This window comes from Fukomys damarensis, unplaced genomic scaffold, assembly GCF_012274545.1.
Source record: "Fukomys damarensis isolate Sample0158 unplaced genomic scaffold, DMR_v1.0_HiC HiC_scaffold_37, whole genome shotgun sequence".
Taxonomy (NCBI): domain Eukaryota; kingdom Metazoa; phylum Chordata; class Mammalia; order Rodentia; family Bathyergidae; genus Fukomys; species Fukomys damarensis.
The window spans coordinates 54,930,523-54,950,360 of record NW_022900949.1 but is presented as its reverse complement, the minus strand read 5'-3'; the positions used below and the strand labels follow the sequence as shown (position 1 = coordinate 54,950,360).

General features: G+C 38.6%; 1 protein-coding gene across 1 annotated transcript in view; it reads left to right on the top strand.

The window, feature by feature from the left end:
• Xrn1 (5'-3' exoribonuclease 1) overlaps positions 1-13,080 on the top strand; it is a 123,100-nt gene extending 110,020 nt beyond the window's left edge. Inside the window, exons 39-42 of the mRNA XM_010608183.3 lie at positions 238-351; positions 547-649; positions 8,481-8,641; positions 9,629-13,080. Coding sequence (XP_010606485.1) covers positions 238-351; positions 547-649; positions 8,481-8,641; positions 9,629-9,937 — 687 coding nt within the window. The 3' untranslated portion in view covers positions 9,938-13,080. The remainder of the gene's footprint in view (positions 1-237; positions 352-546; positions 650-8,480; positions 8,642-9,628) is intronic.
• The last annotated feature ends 6,758 nt before the right edge of the window (positions 13,081-19,838 follow it).

Genomic DNA, 19,838 nt, shown 5'->3' with positions numbered 1-19,838 from the left:
AACAAAAACAGAACAAACAAAAATAATAAACCTCAATGGAATAGAGTAGAATAGAGAGACCATAAGTAAACTCTCGTATATATGGTCATTTGATAGGATGCCAAGACCATTCACAGGAAATGAGGGGATAGGAGGGAGGAAGGGAAGCAAAATACTCTACTTGCTTAGACTGAGCTGTGGGAGAAATTGACTTTCTAGATAGATAATTTCATAGACATCCATATTCTGTTTTTTTAGACAATGACAGTGTGCCAGGTAAAATTATCGAATGGCTTGCTGGTGCATGGGCCACAGTGCCACTCTGAAAATGAAGCCAAGGAGAAAGCTGCAGTTTTTGCTTTACAACAACTGGTAAGAACTGTCCATGACTTTTCTATAAAATCTGTAATGTTTTGGGCTAGGGATTTAGCTCAGTGATTCCACTGCCTGCCTTGCAAGCTCAAAGTCCTGAGTTCAATCCCTGGTACCAAAAAAAAAAAAAAAAGAAGAAGAAAAAAAAACTGTAACATTTCTATAGAAACTTTATAATTTTAAATACTTCCACAGGGCTCCTTAGGAGTGAATTTTCCTTTGCCTCCACCAATATTTCCAAATTATCCTCCTGCTTTACCACCTGGAACCATTCCTCCAGTTTTTCCCCAACCTCCTGGTAAGATATTTTGCTTTTCTAAGAATTTGTCATTAAGTTGATATTTTTAACTAATTTTTCTTAAGCATCATTTTTTAAAAATCCAAAAATTTACCCACTATCTAACAATGTAAGAAGAAATTGTGAGATGTCAGCCTGAAGCTGTAGTCTGCAATCTTACCCAGAAATGCCATTTTTCCCTCCATCCCCTGGCATTTCGAGCACAGAAGGCAGTTCTGTAGAGTGGGCAGGCCAGCAGATCAATTTGAAGTTTGGTCAGACATAAAAATTACAGGTAAAAATATCAGTAACTTCTTTGGGACTCCATTTTCTTATTTATAGCAGACTGTCCAGGATCTCTTTGACACTAGCATTTACAATTTTATGATCCCAAATCTTAAATTGATTAGTCATTTCTTTTATCACTTAGTCTTTTTCCTGAGAAAGTTATTTTTTTTAATAGCAAAACATGTATTGTTATATTTCAGACATACATAGTAACGCTCATCATAAGGAATGTGCACAATACCTCTGCCTCTTTTTTCCTATCTCCCTCATGCCCCCTTCCCCTCCCTATGTACAAAGGCTTTGTTTCCATTTTTTCCTTCTATTTTCAGAAAGTTACCTTCTTAGTAGTAGTATTATTTTTATTTTTTTTTAGATAAAATCTCACTGTGAGATTATTTTTTTGTTTGGTTGGTTTTTTGAGACAGAGTCTTGCTAAGTGGTCCAGTCTGGCCACAATCCTCCTGGCTTGGCCTCCTGAGTGCTGAGATTACAGGTGTGCGCTACCATACCAGGCTTGCTTTGAGAGTCGGGCTGGCCTTGAATTTGAGGTGATCCTCCTGCCTCAGCCTCCCAACTCCTGAAATGACAGGCATATGCCAGCCAGCATACCCAGCTCTTCTTTATATTTTAATCATTGTCATTTTAAAGCAAATACATTTTTTAATAGTAAGCATACTTTTATTTGCTGATTGTCATTACAAAACATCACATTAGCAACTAAAGTGTCTTGAGTTGATATGAAAGGCATTTACTTCCCCAGAGTGTTAAGTAGAAGTTACACTATCAGTATGAAAATGTTAAATTTTGCATTGTCATTACTACTTTGATCTTTAAAATAATTGAGCAAAATAAAGTGAAACATGACATGTTTGTTTTATCTTCAGGAATGTAAAGATCTAATTATATAAGCAGCTTTTATTTTAAAACTAAACTCTGACGGTGTCCACAGAATTGAAAGCCAATACCATATTTAAGCTTGAAAATCACTTTTCTGTTACTTCTGTGTGTCAGATATTTGAGCAACTCTACACATCTAACCCTTATATAAACAATAATAAGAAAATTAACAGTCCTGAATAGGGATAACATTTTAGTTCAGTGATAGAGTACTGCCCTAGTATGCACGAGGCTCTAAGTTCAGTATGAACCCACATGCACACACACACAGGCACACACACATACATACAATAATAATAGCAACAACAGTTCTGATTAGATGTAAATTTACAATGTGCAGTTATCTTTTCTCCTTGCGCAAAGTCCACTAAACTGAGTAAGATTTTAAAAGGTGTAAACATTCAAGTAAAAAAGATGAGTGAAGAGTTAACAGCAGATTAGAAATTTGAAAAGGTTTTGATGAGGAAAAAGTCTGAAGTAACCACTTTTAGCACAGCAGGGTTAACTATAAAGTATGATTTCCACAGAAGAAATTACAGATGAGCTAAAGAGCAGATTTTTCATCATAGTTCCCAAGATTCAAAATTTGGAGATTGTCAGAAACTATCAGAAAAAGCAAGGCGAACCAAGCATGGTGATGCATCCCTGTAATCCCAGCACTCAAGAGGCTGAGGCAGGAGGATCACCACAAGTTTGAGGCCCGCCTAGGCTACATAGTGAATACAAGGCCAACCTAAACTACATAGTGAGACCTGTCTCAAGAAAAATAAAAACAAAACAAAGGCAAAAATGAGGCAGGGATTGAAGAGAGGGATTGGTTGAAAGTCTATAGGTGGAGTGACCACTCCCTCCCATACCTCCTCAACACAACCAAGGCAGTTGGTCTCTTCATGCAAAAGACTGTGAATGTGTTCACTGAAAGGGCTCTCTAGATGTAGAGACAACAGACAACAGAATAGAGAGTGACATATGAAACTGAAGACAGAATTAAGGTAAAGTTACCTTTCCACATCCTATTTCCGGACTGAAATCAGCCATACTCTACCTTTCAGATAAGAAATCAGAGGATAAATCTTTTGAGAAATTCATTGACCTCCAAAGAAAAAATCTACTCACTTTTAGAGGGTATCCCAACCGAAAGGCTATTTCACTAAGCTGATTAGATGTAAGAGTGGGGCCCTCCAATCATTTAACTCTGTGCCCTCCCCATACAGACACTGTTTCTAATCAATTGTAGTGTTTCCCCTTCATGTGACTAGCTACTACACCACAGGTTATTCAAGGCATTAAAGGAGAATTTCCAAAAAGAGAATAAAAAATAAGACAAATTTAAAAGAACACTAGACTGGAGATATAGTTCAGTGGTAGAACACTTGCCATGGGCCGGGGGCTTAGCTCAGTGGTTTGATCCCCGGTACCAAAAATAAAAAAAAAGAACACTTGCCCAGCATGTATGAGACTTAGGTTCAATCCCAGCACTGAAAAGAGGTAAGGAGTGGGGAAATAGAAACAGATATAAAAAATAAGACTGCTCCAAAGAAAACTAATTAATATCTGCAATGAAATTAAACAATATTGCCACCAAAAAATGAAAACGAGGGGCTGGAGATAAAGCTTGAATAAGACCCAGTACCACAGAAAGAAAAAAAAAATTTATGAATAAAAGAATAATTGGGGAAAAAAAACTGTTGGTTCAAAATTTTAAATTTCACTAGACAATGTCTTGTCAAACCAAGAGTAATGCCACATTCCTCTTGTCTCCGACTGAGGTGGGAAGAATCAAAACCAGTCTGATTAACATAGTGAGACCCTGTGGGGAGGGGAGTATAGTACAATACAACAATAATTAGAACCTGAAACAGAAGAACAGAGATTTAGAAGAATAGTACGTAGATTCAGAACCCATCTTATTAGAGATCCGGAAAAAGAGACCAGAAAGGTGAAAAGTACTGAAGGAAGAAAATTATTTCCTAGACAAAGGATATGCATCTCTAAACTGAAAGGAATACCATAGTCTCAGCACATAAATAAAGAGATATTTGTTGCCTTGAAATTCAAAATACTAGTGACTTGTGTCTAGATGTGCCCCCAAAGCTTCATGCAGTCATAGGTGGGGCTTTTCCAGAGGTGGCTGAATCTAGAGTGTGACTGGTTCATGGTACAATGCCAGGATTAAGGGTGGGTGATTACTAAATCAATCTACTGGTTGGTTTGGCACTGCCTTAATCCTGGTAGTTTAGATACAATATAAGGAATAGAAAGAGGCTTGTCTTGTCCCTTGATTGCTTTGCTACCTTCTGCCCACCATAAACTGTTTCTCCTCTGTGATGCCCATCTGCCCTGTCATCCTGCCTTGGAGCCAGCTGATTATGGACTGAAACCTCTACAGACTGTGAGCTAAATAAACCTTTCCCTAGGCCAGGAATTTAGCTCAGTGCTTCTGGCACCTGCCTCGCAAGCACAAGGGTCTGAGTTCAATCCCCTGTACCAAAAAATTTAAAAAATAAAATAAATAAACCTTTTCCCTTTTAACTTTGGGAGTCAGCTATTTTGTCTCAGCAACAAGAGAAAAGTAACTAAGACAACCAGTGATAAAGAGGTAATCCCAAGAGGTTCAGAAAAGAGGGGGAAGTACATATAAAGTTTAAGAATCACAATGGTATTGCCCTATTTAATAGTGCCTAGAAGCTAGAAAGCAGTTGATATTTGAAAGCCCCACAATCCTGAGGCAGCATGAGTTCCATCTCCTAGCACCTTCTAGTTCTCTCTGCATAGCAAAACTAAATCTAGGGCCAGGGATTTAGCTCAGTGGATCCACCACCTGCCTCACAAGCACAAGGTCCTGAGTTCAATCCCATAACGCCCCCCCCCAAAAAAAAAACTAAATGTAGTGCAAAGGTAAAATAAAGGCATTCCCAGACATGCAAACTTATTTCCTACATACCACTTATTAAGAAGTTACTGGGTTTATAAAACTAAAACAACAAATTATAGAGCTAGTATAAATAGGCAATAAATGGAAATCCCAAGGTGTTAGCTGTTCATCAGGTCTAGAAAGTAACAAGTTCCAAATGAGGAAAAGGGACGTCTTGCCGGGGATTTAGCTCAGCGTTTTGGTGGCCTGCCTTGCAAGTGCAAGGACCCAAGTTCAGTCCCCGGTACTAAAAAAAAAGAAAAGGGAAGTCTTACTGATAAAGCAGGTTATCTGCTAGATGGACAACGTTTGGAAAAACATTCAGGATAAGTACAGGACTGGGGGATGTAGCTCAGTGGTAAGAGTGCTTGCCTGTGGTACCCAAGGTATGCTAGGTTCAGTCCCCCCAGTACTGCAAGAACAAAGCAGACTTTTACACTGGGCTGGGATTGTCACTCAGTGGTAAAGCATTTGCCTGAGTTCAATCCCCAGCACCATATAAGTAAGTAAATAAATAAATAGCTTCTTTTGAAAGAGAATCACTAACTAGAATAAAAACAAAAGGTTTTACAGGTAAACAATCAGGTTGGCTCTACAGGGATAAAACCCAGTCACATACGATAAACACTGCTTGTATATTACATGTTTAAATAAATATTGTGATATGCTTAAATTGAGAGGACAGGGCAAGTAGTGAAGCATGGTGCAAAAGAACTGAATTTTTCCTGGGCATGGTGGCAACACACCTATAATCCCACTACTCAGGAGGCTGAGGCAGGAGGATTCTCACAAGTTTGAGGGCAGCCTGGGCTCCATAGTGAGTTCAGGGCTTGCTTTAACTACATAGTGAAACCCTGTCTTAAAAAAAAACCCAAAAACTGAGTTTTGATCTTAACAGGAATTTATTATGTCCAAAAATGCCTAAAATTGGTAAATCACTAGTAGCATAAGCTAATTATTGAGCAGTGTGGAAATAAACATCTAAACTAGTTAAACCTGAACAGGTGGTGCTAATTTATGTTGAAAACCATTTTTTAGTACAATGCATATGTATACTCTAATCTTTTTTCAAAATGCAATCACCCACGATTATTAGTAAGTAGCAGAACTAGTTTCAACATCCAGAATTGGCGTTTTCAAGAAAGCTCATGCTTTTGGTAATGTGTGCATTGGGGTAATGTTTATAACTTAGTGCAGTAATGACACTATAAGTTGTAACATAATTTCCTTTTTCTCCTTCAAAAATGAGTCTGATACACACATTATTTTAAATTATATTAATTTTGGGTACCTAAATTTTGGGCTAAGTACCTAAAACTTTTCCCATGAGCTTGTCTAAAAAATAATTTCTAAAATAATCTCTAAAAATAATTCTCTAAAAAAGAAGCTTAAAGTTATAACTTGAATGCTTTGGGCCTTCTACAGATGTTCCAGTTAAAATAATGTGAATACCTAAGAGTCAAGAAATTTAATAATTAAACAAAAAAATAATAATAAAACCTTTTTTAAACTTTTTTAAAAAAGAAATCTATCAGTCTGAAGAAAATGAGTGGCAAATTAACACTTTATTTTGTAATTTTTTTTCATGGCCTAAAAACTTCGTTTGGATTTCCTGGGGAAATATTGGAGCTGGCCTGTACATAACAGATGCATAGCACTTTCTTATGCTGGATTGAGCCTAGGGCTTAGTTGATGCTACAGGTGCTATGCCACCGAGCTGTCTCTCCAGCCCCCACATCAGCTTACCTTATAATTAACATTATGACCCCCACCAGAGTTGCTTAGAGATAATAGCAAGACCTAATTTTCTAAATCTTATTAGTGTCCTTCCTATTAACAACTTTCTTCATCCAAGAATTTGTACATGTATAATTCAGAACACTAAAATATATTGATTCTTATTTTTAGAATAGAAAATACCAAATTTTCTTGTTGTGGATTTAAATTAAGCTATACTATATCATGGGTATAACTGCTTTTTAATCTCTCTGAACATAGTGCTTGTCTCCTTCAGTGGCACTGTGCTATTATCTTTTTGTCACTGTTAAATGCAATCATTCCCAAATGCAGTGCTGGTGCTATCTGTCTGCAAAACACAGGGGAGCTTGATCATGATATAGTCTCCTGAGTGCCCAAGTGTGGCTTAGGAGGCCTGGGTAAGTTTGTCTGTCTGGGCATCTTTAATGCACAAACTCCCCAGATGGCACAAGTAGACAAATCAAGTTTTGCAGTCAGTGATTCAGTGTGTTTTCAGGAAAAGAAAAGGAAAAAACTCTTGAATTATAAATATTAGAATAAAGAAAGAAAAATTCTAGGGGGCTGGGGATTTAGCTCAGTGATTCCACCGCCTGCCTCACAAGCTCAAGGACCGGAGTTTGATACCCAGTACCAAAAAAAAAGAAAAAAGAAAGAAAAGAAAAATTGTACATGTCAGATTTCAGAACTTGAGCTGTTCTGGGTTTTTATAGGCTGGGATCACTATGGAAGCAACTTAGCATTGGGCTAAGTCCTAAGACTGCTATCTTTGCGCCAGGCTTTTCTTCCCAAAGAATAGCTTTGTTGCCTCTTTGGGTTTTGTTTGTTTGTTTGTTTGTTTTTGGTACCGGGGATTGAACTCGGGTCCTTGTGCTTGCAAGGCAGGCCACCGAACCGCTGAGCTAAATCCCCAGCCCACTTTTTTCTTTTTTTTTAACAGGTAGAGAATGATTTATTATTTTTTCAAATCAGAAAGGCAAAGAGATCTTTGGATGGTTTTGGAGGAGGGAAGAAATAAGAAGAGTGTAATAGAGTATTGTTTTGGCAGAAAGGGATTAAGAGTTCAAAGTTTGAGTTATTAAAATACAGTATTTTCTCTTAAGGCAGGCATAACCCTTTGTTTTGTTTTTTAGGGTTTTTTTTGTTTTGTTTTGTTTTTTGTTTTTTGTGGGGGTTTTTTTTGATATTAAGGATAAGACTCGGGTCTTTTTGTTTACAAGGCAGGTGGCAGAACCACTGAGCTGAATCCCTGGCCCACCCTTTGTTATTTTTTAAAAATACAATCACAGATTGGCCCAGGGATGATTTAGCTCAGTGGTTCCATTGCCTGCCCCACAAGCACAGGGTCCTGAGTTTAATCTGCGGTACCCCCCCAAAAAAAACTATATATATATATTTCACATAGCATATGATATTATTGACCTTTGTAAACGAGCATAATTATCATTCATTGTTATAGAAATTTCACAGGCCTAAGAAAGGATCCTGACATTCAACACAATAATTACTCTCTATGCTTAGGCCTTTCACTAAAGGAGAAACAGACAGTCAAAAGGGGCTAAAAAGAACAGGTCTAAAATAAGAGAATGATTACTCTGTGTTGTAAATACCGAATGGTTTCTCTGGTGTGAAAAACTACAAGTATAAATAAGGTTCAAATGGTATAATTGGGAGTTTGAAATAGGAAGAAAATGGCTAAAGGAGAAGTGGGAAGCAGAGGGGAAAGAAAATAAGGAAAAAGAAAAAATGGAAACATTCTTTGTAAATAGGGAAGGGTGAAGGGGGTGAAGAGAGGGCAGGGGAATGGGAAAAACAAGAACCAAGATATATCACGTAAAGGTGCAAGATCCCAATGACAAATGTAACTGTACTGTTTACTTTAAATGTACCAATAAATTTAATGAAAAAAAAACAAAAGGTCTTAAATTTCAGGGCTCTTGATTTTACTAAGAGAAATTATTTGTTTTTTTGTTTTGTTTTGTTTGTGGTTTTTAACAGCTAATATAATGCCTTCATCACCTCATCTCTTTGGCTCAGTTCGGTGGGGTCCACCAGTGCCAGTTCCCGGGAAGCCCTTCCATCAGACTCCATACCCTGGGGCCATGCCCACGGCTGGAGGAATGCCAGGTGGTACACACAATCAGTTCATACCTTTGCAGGTGAGACCTAGGAAGAGAATTGTTTATTTTATTTTATTTTTCCTGGTACTGGGGATGGAACCCAGGACCTTGTGCCAGCAAGGCAGGCGCGGTGCCACTGAGCTAAATCTCCAGCTGGAGAAAATTGTTTCTTAAAAGTTAAAAACCTGTTGATGAAATTCTGTTCATTTGGTCAGGTGTGGTGGCACACACTTGTAATCTGAGCTACTCGGGAGACAAAGGCGAGTTCCTTCAAATTTGGGGCTAGCCTGAGTACCTTAGCCAGATCCTGTCTGAAAATACAAAATAAAAAAGAGACTAGAGACTTATCTTAGTGTGAGGCCCTGGGTTCAACCCCAGTACTGAAAAAAGAAAAAAGAATTTATTTATTCAATTTACTTATTCAGTACCTGCTAGCAGTCCACTGCTTGTATAGGAACTAACGTGGAATGGTGACACATCTGACCTGGTCTCTGTTGTCTGAGTTTGTATCTAATAAATAATAATTATCATGGCAAGTAATAATATGCTATTCTAACAAAGTGACTGAATGACAAGAATATAAAATGTTGACGTTTAATTTACGGATAACTTTTCAGTATTTCACTGCAACAAAATTCTTTGAATTATTAATTATTAATTATTAATTTGGAGATTATAAATGGAAGTCACAAATCAGCAGTGATTAACAAATCCTGCGGGGCATAGTGGTGTCGTAATCCCAGCAAGCACTTGAGAGGCTGCGGCAGAAGGACTGCCATGAGTTCAAGGCTAACCCAGGCTACACAGTGAGTTCAAGACCAGCCTGCACTACAAAGTGAGAACCTGTCTCAAAAAAAACAAAAAACAAAAACAAAATTCTTATGCATCTGGAGGTGGTGGTGGTGGTGATGTTTTTTGAGGTAAGGTCTTGCTTTTAGTGGCATGTGCCATCACGCCTCACTGCTATTTTCTAACACTACCTTTACTTCTTTTACCTACACTGTTAATGATGCTTTTTCCTTCAAGGTTACAAAAAAAAGAGTTGCAAACAAAAAGAACTTTGAGAATAAAGAAGCCCAGAGTTCTTCTCAAGCCACCCCAGCTCAGACTAGCAAGCCAGGGTCTTCTGATGTCACCAAAGTGACTGCACAGGAAAGTTCATCAGCCTCTTTGAACTCCTCTCAGGTTGCTCAGGCTGCATCTTCTTTTCAAGGTGAAACTGCCTCCCACAGCATTCACAATGCATCTCACCAGAAGGCAACACTAAGCTCTTCTTCAAGAAGAAAATCAAGGAAACTGGCTGTCAATTTTGGCGTTTCTAAACCTTCTGAATAAATTTGGTACTTGGGAATTAATTTCTTTTCTTTCCATCTGCCTTTTTATAAATCCATATCTCATGAAATCCATGTCTCATAGAAACTTATAACACTTTTTTAAAAGTAGGAACCACAGTCTTTATATGGAGCTGCCTATGTACTATTTTAAAATAATATGTTTAAATTGAATATTTGTAATTTTTAAGTTGTAAGGCACTTTTCATGCTATTTAAAAGACTATATATCAAATTGTGCACTTTAAATATGTGCAGTTTGTTGTATGTCAATTATACCTCAATAAAGCTATAAAAAAGAAAAAGAAAAATGACTAAACGAAAGCTTGTGTTAAAATAAGTATCAGTGCGGGCCAGGGATTTGGCTCAGTGGTTCCGCTGCCTGCCTCGCAAGCGCAAGGGCCTGAGTTCGATTCCTGGTACCAAAAAATAAATAAATAAGTGTCAGTGGCTGAGCATTAAAATGTACCACTCTAACCATTGGCCTTCTCATTAGAAGCATCCTTGAAATATGAATTAGACATCATATTAGCAATAATTATAAACATGCTGTCATTGAGGGATAATTGGAGCATGAAAATTGGGCCTCAAATATAATATACTGGATGTGGATTTATTTTTCTTTAAAGTTATCAGATGAATGGCTCTTATTTATGTCTATCGTGATTCATGTTCTCTTATCGCCCAGGGTCCTTTGGACCTGCTGTGAAGTGATCTCTCTGGTTGTGGTGCTGCCAGTTTTACTTCATTCTAAATTTGTACCAAAGCAACTTCAGAATACTGATCAGAATACTTCATCCAGTTACTCAGAACTATAAGTAGCAATCTAGATTTGAGTAATTATAATTTTTTAAATTATTCAAGAACCAGCATTAGTAATTTCTAATAAAAGTGTTTCAAATCTACAGGGTACAAGTTGATCTACTAGTAGAATAAATATTAGTCATATTGTTAATTAAAATAAGTTGTTATTCTTTTATGTAGCTTTTTATTTGCCTACTTGTCATATGTGAGAGCTCATTGTTGGTCTGTGTGTACTGCTCCCTAGAACTGATAAAGTTCTAAACATATTCCAAGGTGTGCTATAACACAATCATCAGTTTGTGGTGTACGTTATTTACTGCCTGTCTTGTTCTGTATTTTAGTTTTATGCTGAAATATTCTTTGATGCTGGTATTCTGTCTTGTATATTATGTAGGGGTGTGTGTTAAAACTATTGAAATTATAGAATTTATGACAATTTCTCAGTGGTTTCAGGGTGTGTGTGTGTGTGTGTGTGTGTGTGTGTGTGTAAAACCCTTTAGTTTTTATGATATGCTTATATTTTTGAGGATAAAAGTTATACTTTATGAAAAGTGGGAACCATACTCTTGATATGGAGCTCCTTATTAACATATCTGATTTCATTTAACTCATTGAAAACTGCAATAATTCTTAAAATCAACTTTTTTTATTTGGTACCGGGAATCGAATGTTGGACCTTGCACTTGCAAGGCAGGTGGTGGCACCACTGAGCTAAATTCCCGGCCCCAACTCTGTTTTTTTTTAAAATACTGGCAGTGTACTAAATGAACTTCTTTCTCTGATGATTTTAGTTTCTCTAAATGTTAGCAAGATATTTATATATTAGTAGTCTTTAGTATATGAACTAATGAACTTTTTGTTACTTTTCCCCCCTAGTAATTTCAAATGTTCAAATGTTTGTCAGTTTTCAACATTTCATTGTCTCTTTTGCCACAGTGGGATCTTGAGGAATGAGGCTCACGTATGTAATTCTCAGTGTTCATTGTTTCACAAACTGGGGAAATACTATGAGCATCAAGAGAAGAGTTAAGTTGTGACAATAATGTCAACCTTTTTCTCCTTTAAAATATGTAATCCAATGTTTATTACTTCGCCGAACTACAAACTCCAGCGTACAAGAACTGCCTCATTCATCACACCTGTGTGGCTGTTCATCAACAGTGTGCAGCCCAAATTTGAGAGCACATGCCATCTTCTGAAACATCAAGGGAAATTTTAGTAAACCCATAAGGATACCTCTCCAATATTTGAGTAGAGCAAGCTAATAATTCTACATAGATAACCAATAAAAGTATTTTACAGCCTTTTTAAAAAATATTCTAAAGGTCAAACTTAGAGATTAAACTACGAGAGAGCTCCACAGTGGCTGGACAGAGGTCAGGTATTCGCTGTTCTCTTCCCCTTACGGGCCTATTCCAGATGTGGGCTGATAGCAGTGAGGTGCAGCACAGAGCCATTGTTACTGCATATGGCACTGCGGAGACCGGCACCGCTGGTGGTCATGCTGGAAGTGTCTAGTGCAGCTCTGAAAAACGACTGGACTTTGGGAAATTTGGGCAAATTGAGACCACCACCAAAGTTTAGAAAGATGCTCATTCAACTTGAACCTGAGGGGTTTTTCTAAGTGATGGACTATATCAGGCACAGAAGAGGTAGACTCCCCAGATTGCTTCACATTTCCACAGAACTATGGAGTACTTGAATCTATTTAAACATTTCTCTCCTTACTGAAACGTTACTTCTAAATAATCTTGTTCAAGTCTTTTTAAGAAAATTACATGAATTCTAAAGATAGATTCTTCCTGTCTCGCTGTTCTTTGTACAATTTCCTGCATTACTCAGTTTTATAATTTGACTGATTTAAACCTCATCCAGACTGAAGTCTTAAACATCTAAGACTGAGCAGCATGAAAAATTAAATTCACTTCTATTGAAATTCTCCTTGCTTTTCCATGAAAGACTGGAAATCTATCTTTCTTTGTCTATTTTTTTGGTACTGGGAATTGAACCTCGGGTCCTTGCGCTTGCAAGGCAGGCCACCGAACTGCTGAGCTAAATCCCTGGCCCTTTCTTTCTCTTGATGGGAGAGATGAAGAACTATTGATGAAACTTTTTTGTTGCTTAATTCCTTTTCTGTAATCAAATATTTGCTTTGGTTTTAGGCTAATCTAGATTTAATCTAGTTTTAAGAAAAAAATTATTAGAAAAGGATAATTGTGAATGGCATTTTTAAAAATTCGATCACCTTAAAAAAATCAAGCACAAGCCAAGTGTAGTGGTCCATACCTGTAATCCCAACACTTGGGAGGCTGAGGCAGGAGGATCACTGTGAGTTCGAGACCAGCCTGGGCTACATAGTGAGTTCCAGGTCAGTCTCAGCTACACAGTGAGACCCTGTCTCAAAAAAAAAAAAAATCACACAAGTAGTCATTTTTCTAGAGATGACAGTAATACTCTAACTTGCAGTGTGCCATATGTACATGTTATAAACTTTTGTCATTGCTATAGTTTTTTTTGTAGATGCTTCCTTTACTGATCAGAATAAAGTTTAAAATTGTAGGACTGTTTTCAGACTGACTTAATTCCTGTTGCCACCAAACTTCTCAATCCTCTGCCAGGAACAGTAAGAGACAGAGGAAACAGCACCATATCTCCAGCAACAGAGCCAACAGGCAGGCCCCAGATTTCATTGTTAGTGTCCCGAGGCGACAATTCAGACATCACAGATCCTTCTTGCAGAAAACAACGAAAAATGTGTAAAATAGTTTGACTAGTCAAGAATATCGACAATCCATATCTGCTTTTGTGTTGTGTGTGTGTGTGTGTGTCAGTGAACCAATAATGATGCCTTGCTCAGTGTGTTCAGCCATCTCAAGTGCAATTTGTGAAGGAGACTGTGGTTTCCAACGATACATTTTTACACAAACTTGTAAAATTTATTTTTTTTTCCAGCAGTATACTACTTGTTATTGGTTATTTCACCCTCTGGTATACTATTAACTTATCCAGGCCAAATAATTAAGTTTCTGTAGTTGTTTTAGTAATTTGAAGGCAGATTCTCATGTTCTCTCTCATGAATTGACAAGAGTGAGCATTTGGTCTACAGTTTGCTTTAAGTTCTTTTATTCCTTTTTACTATAATTAGGGGTTTTTGTGTTTGTGCTTTTTGGAATTGGTTGTGGTTTTGGCTTGGTTTGGTTTGGTTGTGGCCTCAAGTATCACTTCCTTTTGCCTGCATCAGATTGCTTCTTTGAGTGTTTTCATCTGTTATGATACATGAGTAATAGAATGTGTGCTGTGTCAGCAGTGTCCAACATTTTGTTCGTTTAAACAATATAATTCATGTACATCTTAATTCACTTCTCACGTATTTTATAAGTAACTGGAAATTTTCATTAGATCTTATACAGAGCAGTATTTTATTAAAAATTCAAAAGGGAAGACTTATGTGTTCATTTTGTAGTTTTCCTGTTTTTAAAATATATTTACGTTATCTGCCAATTAAGAGTGTTTAAACTTGCGGTGGAATGGACTCAATGTATTTTTGTGTTAAGTTGTATATTTGTAAATTTCTAGCATGAAATTAGCCTCAAAATACTGTGCAAAGGGATTTTAAAATGAGTCACTGAAAGATTTTAAACGTCTATATATGTTAATTACTCTATGAGTTTTAATTAAAGATTTAAGAATGATTTCATAAGCTGGTTGTTTTATCATTGCATTAATATCAAAAGTAGAAAAGTTATCACTTTTACATGAACTCATTCATTTATAGCTCTTGTCTTGATGCTCTGTGTTGTAGTAAGTTGAAACAGCATTGTAGACTAGGAAGGCTATCATTCAGATCCTAGTTCTACCTCACATGTGGAAATAAATCATTATCCTATTATTGGCATATTACATAAGGTGTAAGCCTCAGATTCTTAGTCTCTTAAAGGAAGAAAACAATAGCCTTTCTCTTGTTCATATGTACAAAGCACCAGATACAGAGTAGGTCTGTATAAGTTTTAGTACTAATAAGGACTTATCACCCATATGCTTTAATCTATTAGCTGGGTCCCAAACACACCTAGAGTTCTCTGGATGATGCCATATATTTCTGCCATATTCAGTGTGTTCAGTAGTAAGTCTCCTACGTGTGTAGATAAGTTTCTTGCCAGATCATAACATGCACGGCCTATAGTCCAGTTTCCAATAGAATCCTCATTCCCAGCTGAACTCACAGTGATCCTCTTGCCTCAGCCTCCCAAGTGCTGGGATTACAGGTGTGTGCCACCGTGCTCAGCTTTTTTGGGGGGATACATTATATATAGTACATGTGTGTGGTACCCTGTGATTCAATACAGGTACATATTGTGAAATACTCAAGCTAGCCATCCAAACATCATTGATTTCTAGTGAAAACACTGAACATCCTTTCTGCTGACTCTTGAAATGTACAACACCTTATCATTATCTGTCCTCTCCTTCTTCCAACAGAACCCCGGGGCTTTTTTCCCTTATCTAACTGTAACTGTACCTACTGACTGACCCACCAGTTCCCTCTCTGCCTCTCTCCCAGCCTCTGGCAGCCACCACTCTGCTCGGTTGCAACTTTCACAAAGCGCTTGACCCATGGCAACCTAGTAGAGAAGGATCCAGGTGACAAATGTCAGAAGCCACTGTTTCCTCTCTACAGATCTTGCCGGTGCTCTGTATGGGCAAAGTGGACCAGGCAGCTGCAGGACAGGGGTGCCCACTCTTGCAGCCCGCCGGCTGCGTTTCAGGCCGCAGCGGAAGGCAGATGCTCGGGCCTGGAGGGAAGAGAAGCCACGGGCTCATCCATGGGGTTTACATGTTTTTAGTTTGTCTGTTTTGTACCGGGATCAAACTCAGGACCTTGCGCTTGCAAGGCGGGCAGTGGCACCACTGAGCTAAATCCCTGGCCCTACATGGTTTTAATAATGTAAGCAAAACCATGTGAATGCCATGTTAGGAAATGGAACAGGTGAGTGTCTGGTGTCAGGGAGGGATGAAAATTCAATAGACCATACGTAAAATAAAAAGCCAAAGTGACCATAGTGTGGCACACAACTGTCAGTTCAAATCCTGTCGAGGCAACTTAGCAAGACCCTATCTCAAAATTTAAAAAAGAAGGCTGGGGATGTAATATATGTAGCTCAGTGGGAAGGCTCTGGGTTCAAGTCCCTGTACCCCTCTCCCCAGAAAAGGCATACTTAGAGATACAGAAGAAAATACATGAAGATTTAACGTGACTTCATAAAACGGAATTGAAACATCTCGTGGAACCTTCTCGATCCTACCATCCTGACACCCTGTTATCTTAGGGTACATTTGACTATTGAAACCTACTGAAAGATGACTCACAGGCTAAAAATCTATGAATTAGAAAATCTGTAAACATCTGTGTTCGCAGTACAAAGGGAAGAATGTAACTTTTTTTTTTTTTTTTTTTTCCTTCGGAACCTTGCACTTGCAAGGCAGGCGGCAGAACCACTGAGCTAAATCCCTGGCCCCAAGGTGTAGCTTTTTAGAGAGGAGATTGTGCGTTTCACGGTTCTGATGATTGAACCCAGGGCATCTGCATGCTAGGTAAGTACAGTCCTAGAATAAGGATTGATGATCACTTCCTAGCCCCGCCGTGGTGCTGAGAAGTAATTCTAGGACCTCATGCATACCAAACATGAGTTCTGACACTGAGCTACACCAGAGGCAGGTCATTATCTTAAGAGATCAAGCTGGGTCAGGTGAGTTGCTGGGAGGCGTGGATAACACGGGACACCGTGCTGCTTGTTTTGTTTTGCTTTGCTTTCGTCTTTGAGACAGGGCCTCCCTATGCAGTTCAGGCTGACCTTGAACTCACTATGTGCCTCAGCCTACCAAGTGCTGGGACTACAGGTGTGCACCACCATACCAGGCTGATGTGCTTCTTTGTTTGATGCAGGGGAAGCACACAGTATCTCTAAGGGCATCAGACAAATTTGGACTTTGTGAGATATTCTGAAAGACAGTTGACTGATCTCTCAAAAAGAGGTTGAGAGAGCCAGTCTTAGTCCATTTGGGCAACTGTAACAAAATACTTTAAACCAGCTACTTACAAACAACATAAATTGACTTCTGTTCTGGACACTGGGAAGCCAAGGTCAAGGCACCAATAGGTGGATCTGGAATCTGGTGTGGGTCAGCACCCAAGAGAGCTGGCTCTTCTGTGCAACTTCTCATGGCTGAAGGGCCAGAGTGGCTCAGGGCCCCCAAGTGAGGGTTCTGACTCCACCCAGGAAGGCTCCAACTTCATGTCCTGATCACCTTCCAAAAGGCCCCATCTCCTAACACCTCTGTTTTGTTGGAGGGCGGTATTTCAGCACATGGATTTGGGGGGCACACCGATATTCTGACCACAATAAACATACTGTTCTAGATTGAGAGAGAATCAAGAAAAAAATGGGAGGAGAGGCGGGAGGGGAAAGGAAGAAGGAAACCTAACAGTCAAAAGCAGTATTAATGTTTGATTGGAACCAACCAAGGGGAGAACTATCAACTGTAAAAGACACCGGATCAGTGTGTTTTCTTCAGAAGCGGTCGTGTAATAGATGCTGCTGTTTGTGACAATGCAGGCTGAAGTAAGAGTGAAGTGTCCCATCCACTGCCCACTCAGAGGCTCTAGCATTAAAGGAAGTGCAGGAGGCAGGTGGAGGGAATGCGGTCACCGCCTTCTCTCTGAATGTGTAATGTTTTATTTTTTGAGTCACTGAGTATCATTACTGTGGTACCAAGTCGTACAGTAGACTAACAAAAACTTACGATTTGACAATGACTCTTATTTGCTAGAGGAGATATCTTGTCTGATGTCTTTTTCTTAAAGTTGTTTTTATCTCATCGGGATTTTTAATGTTTGAAGTAGTAATTTGTAGGATATGAAGAGTTCAATAAAATGTTGAAAAAAAAAGAAACAGCAAAAACTGGGTGAAAGGGTAGGAAAAATATGAAGATTAAAAAGCCCACAATCGCACCTCTAATGCTGGCACTTGGGAGACTGCGCAGGAAGATCGCCATGAGTTTTCTTTTGTTTCTTATAGCCATGCGTTGACAACAGCTTGGGCTGCACAGTGAGTTCAAGACCAGCCTGGACCACAGAGTAAAACCCTGTCTTGAAAAACAAAAACAGTGACAAAAAGCCTTCTGTGAGATATTGGTTGGGAAGGGAAACTGAGACTGAACTGAGTGTGATCCCCAGGCAATAAAGACCTCATCCCAGTACGGTAACCAGCTATTAAAGCTCAGTAATTGATTCTAAGAGGCAAGTACACCTTTGGTTGCCAGCAACCTAGATGACAAGAAGTCAGTGCAATCAAGATTAGCAAAGAAGATTTATTGCCACCCATGGTGATCACTGAAGTTTTAGATAAGTAAAGGAAATTGTTCTTAGAATGTGGCATATTTGGATTGCTTAAAAGAATGTGCAACCAAAAAAAAGAAAGGAAAAGAAAAAAAAGATGCATGTTCAATTTCTTTGTTTTGGTTCGGCTTTTGAGACAGGGTCTTGCTGTGCAGTTCAGTCTGGCCTCATACTCACTTGTGTAGCACAGGCTGGCCTTGAATTTGCAGTGACCCTCCTGCCTCTGCCTCCTGAGTGCTGGGATTACCGGCATGTGCCACCACATCCGGCAGTTTATTCAGTTTCTGTACTAAGTTTTAAGACTCCAAACAGTTAAAAAGGTAGGTTTGATTATGTCTATTTGTTATTTTTTATTGTTATTTGTAATTTATTTTCTTTTTTGGGGGGGTACTAGGGATTGAACTCAGGGCCTTCACACTGAGCTACATCCCCAGCCCCACTTTTTTGAAACAGGGTCTCACTAAATTATTAAATTGCCCATGCTGGCTTGAACTTGCAGTCTTTCTGCCTCAGTCTCCCAGAATACGGGGATTACAGGTATGTGTTATAATGCCCGATTTATTTACTTTCTTATGTATCATTCTCCCTGCAGTTCATTATAAATATTTCCAAATAAACATAACAGGTAAACAGATGGGTCAGGGATTTAGCTCAGCAGCATCATGCCTACCCTGCAAGCGCAAGGTCCTGAGTTTGATCCCTGGTACAAAAAAAAAAAAAAGATATTTCTGTCATTATCCATATACATGAAATGTAAATTCTACCATTATCACTTTACTCTTCTTAGTTTAAAATGTCTGTGTGTCTGTATCTATCCATTTATCCATCCTTTCCCCACTTCACAATCCATCTTTTGGAGGGAAGGCTGGAGAATGAGGCCAGGACTTTCAGTGCCACTGAGGCACACCCAGGCCTTACATGTGCTGCTTCTTTCTCTGGTGCTGAGGACCAAGCCCAGGGCCTTGTGCTTGAAGGTAAGAGGTGTACACTCTGCCGCCGAGCCAAGTCCCCAACCCCCTAATATCCTGTGTGTGCATTTCAAAGTAAACTGCAAACAGTATGTTTTCCCCAACACTTCAATATACACTCCATTAATCGAGGTTCAATATTTTAATGACCCACTTTTGTCTTTTTTGAGGTAAAATTCCATAAAATTAAACATGTGCAAAAATAAAAACGCGCAAGACTCAGCACCATAAAAAAATAAAATAAATAAGTGCACAGATCTTAATTTAATATACCATCTATGAGGTGTGGCGACTGAGTCCTCATGTGCCACCTAAACCACTACCAATGTGCTGCAGGCAGCTGTCACACAGTGATGGCTCCCTCACACCCCAGCCCTGGAAGACAGTCTCCAGGTTTCCACCATAGATTCATCTTTCCAGTTCTAAAATTTCATGTTAGTGGAAGAATACAGTACAAACTCTTTAAATAAGGTTTTCTTTACACAGTATAATGTGTTTTCATTCATTTAGATTATTGTATGTATCGTGGTTGGTTTTATTTCTGAGTAGTAGTCCATTGGGTGAAAAAGAACAACTTATTATTTATTCTCCAACTGATAGACAGCTGGGCTATTTCCACTTGGGGGCTCATATGAATAAAGCTGCTATGAATATTCTTTTTTTAAGTTTTCCAATATGTGTATGTGTTTCTTTGGTGTTTTTTTTTTTTTTTTTTTTTTTTTTTTTTTGGGTTTTATT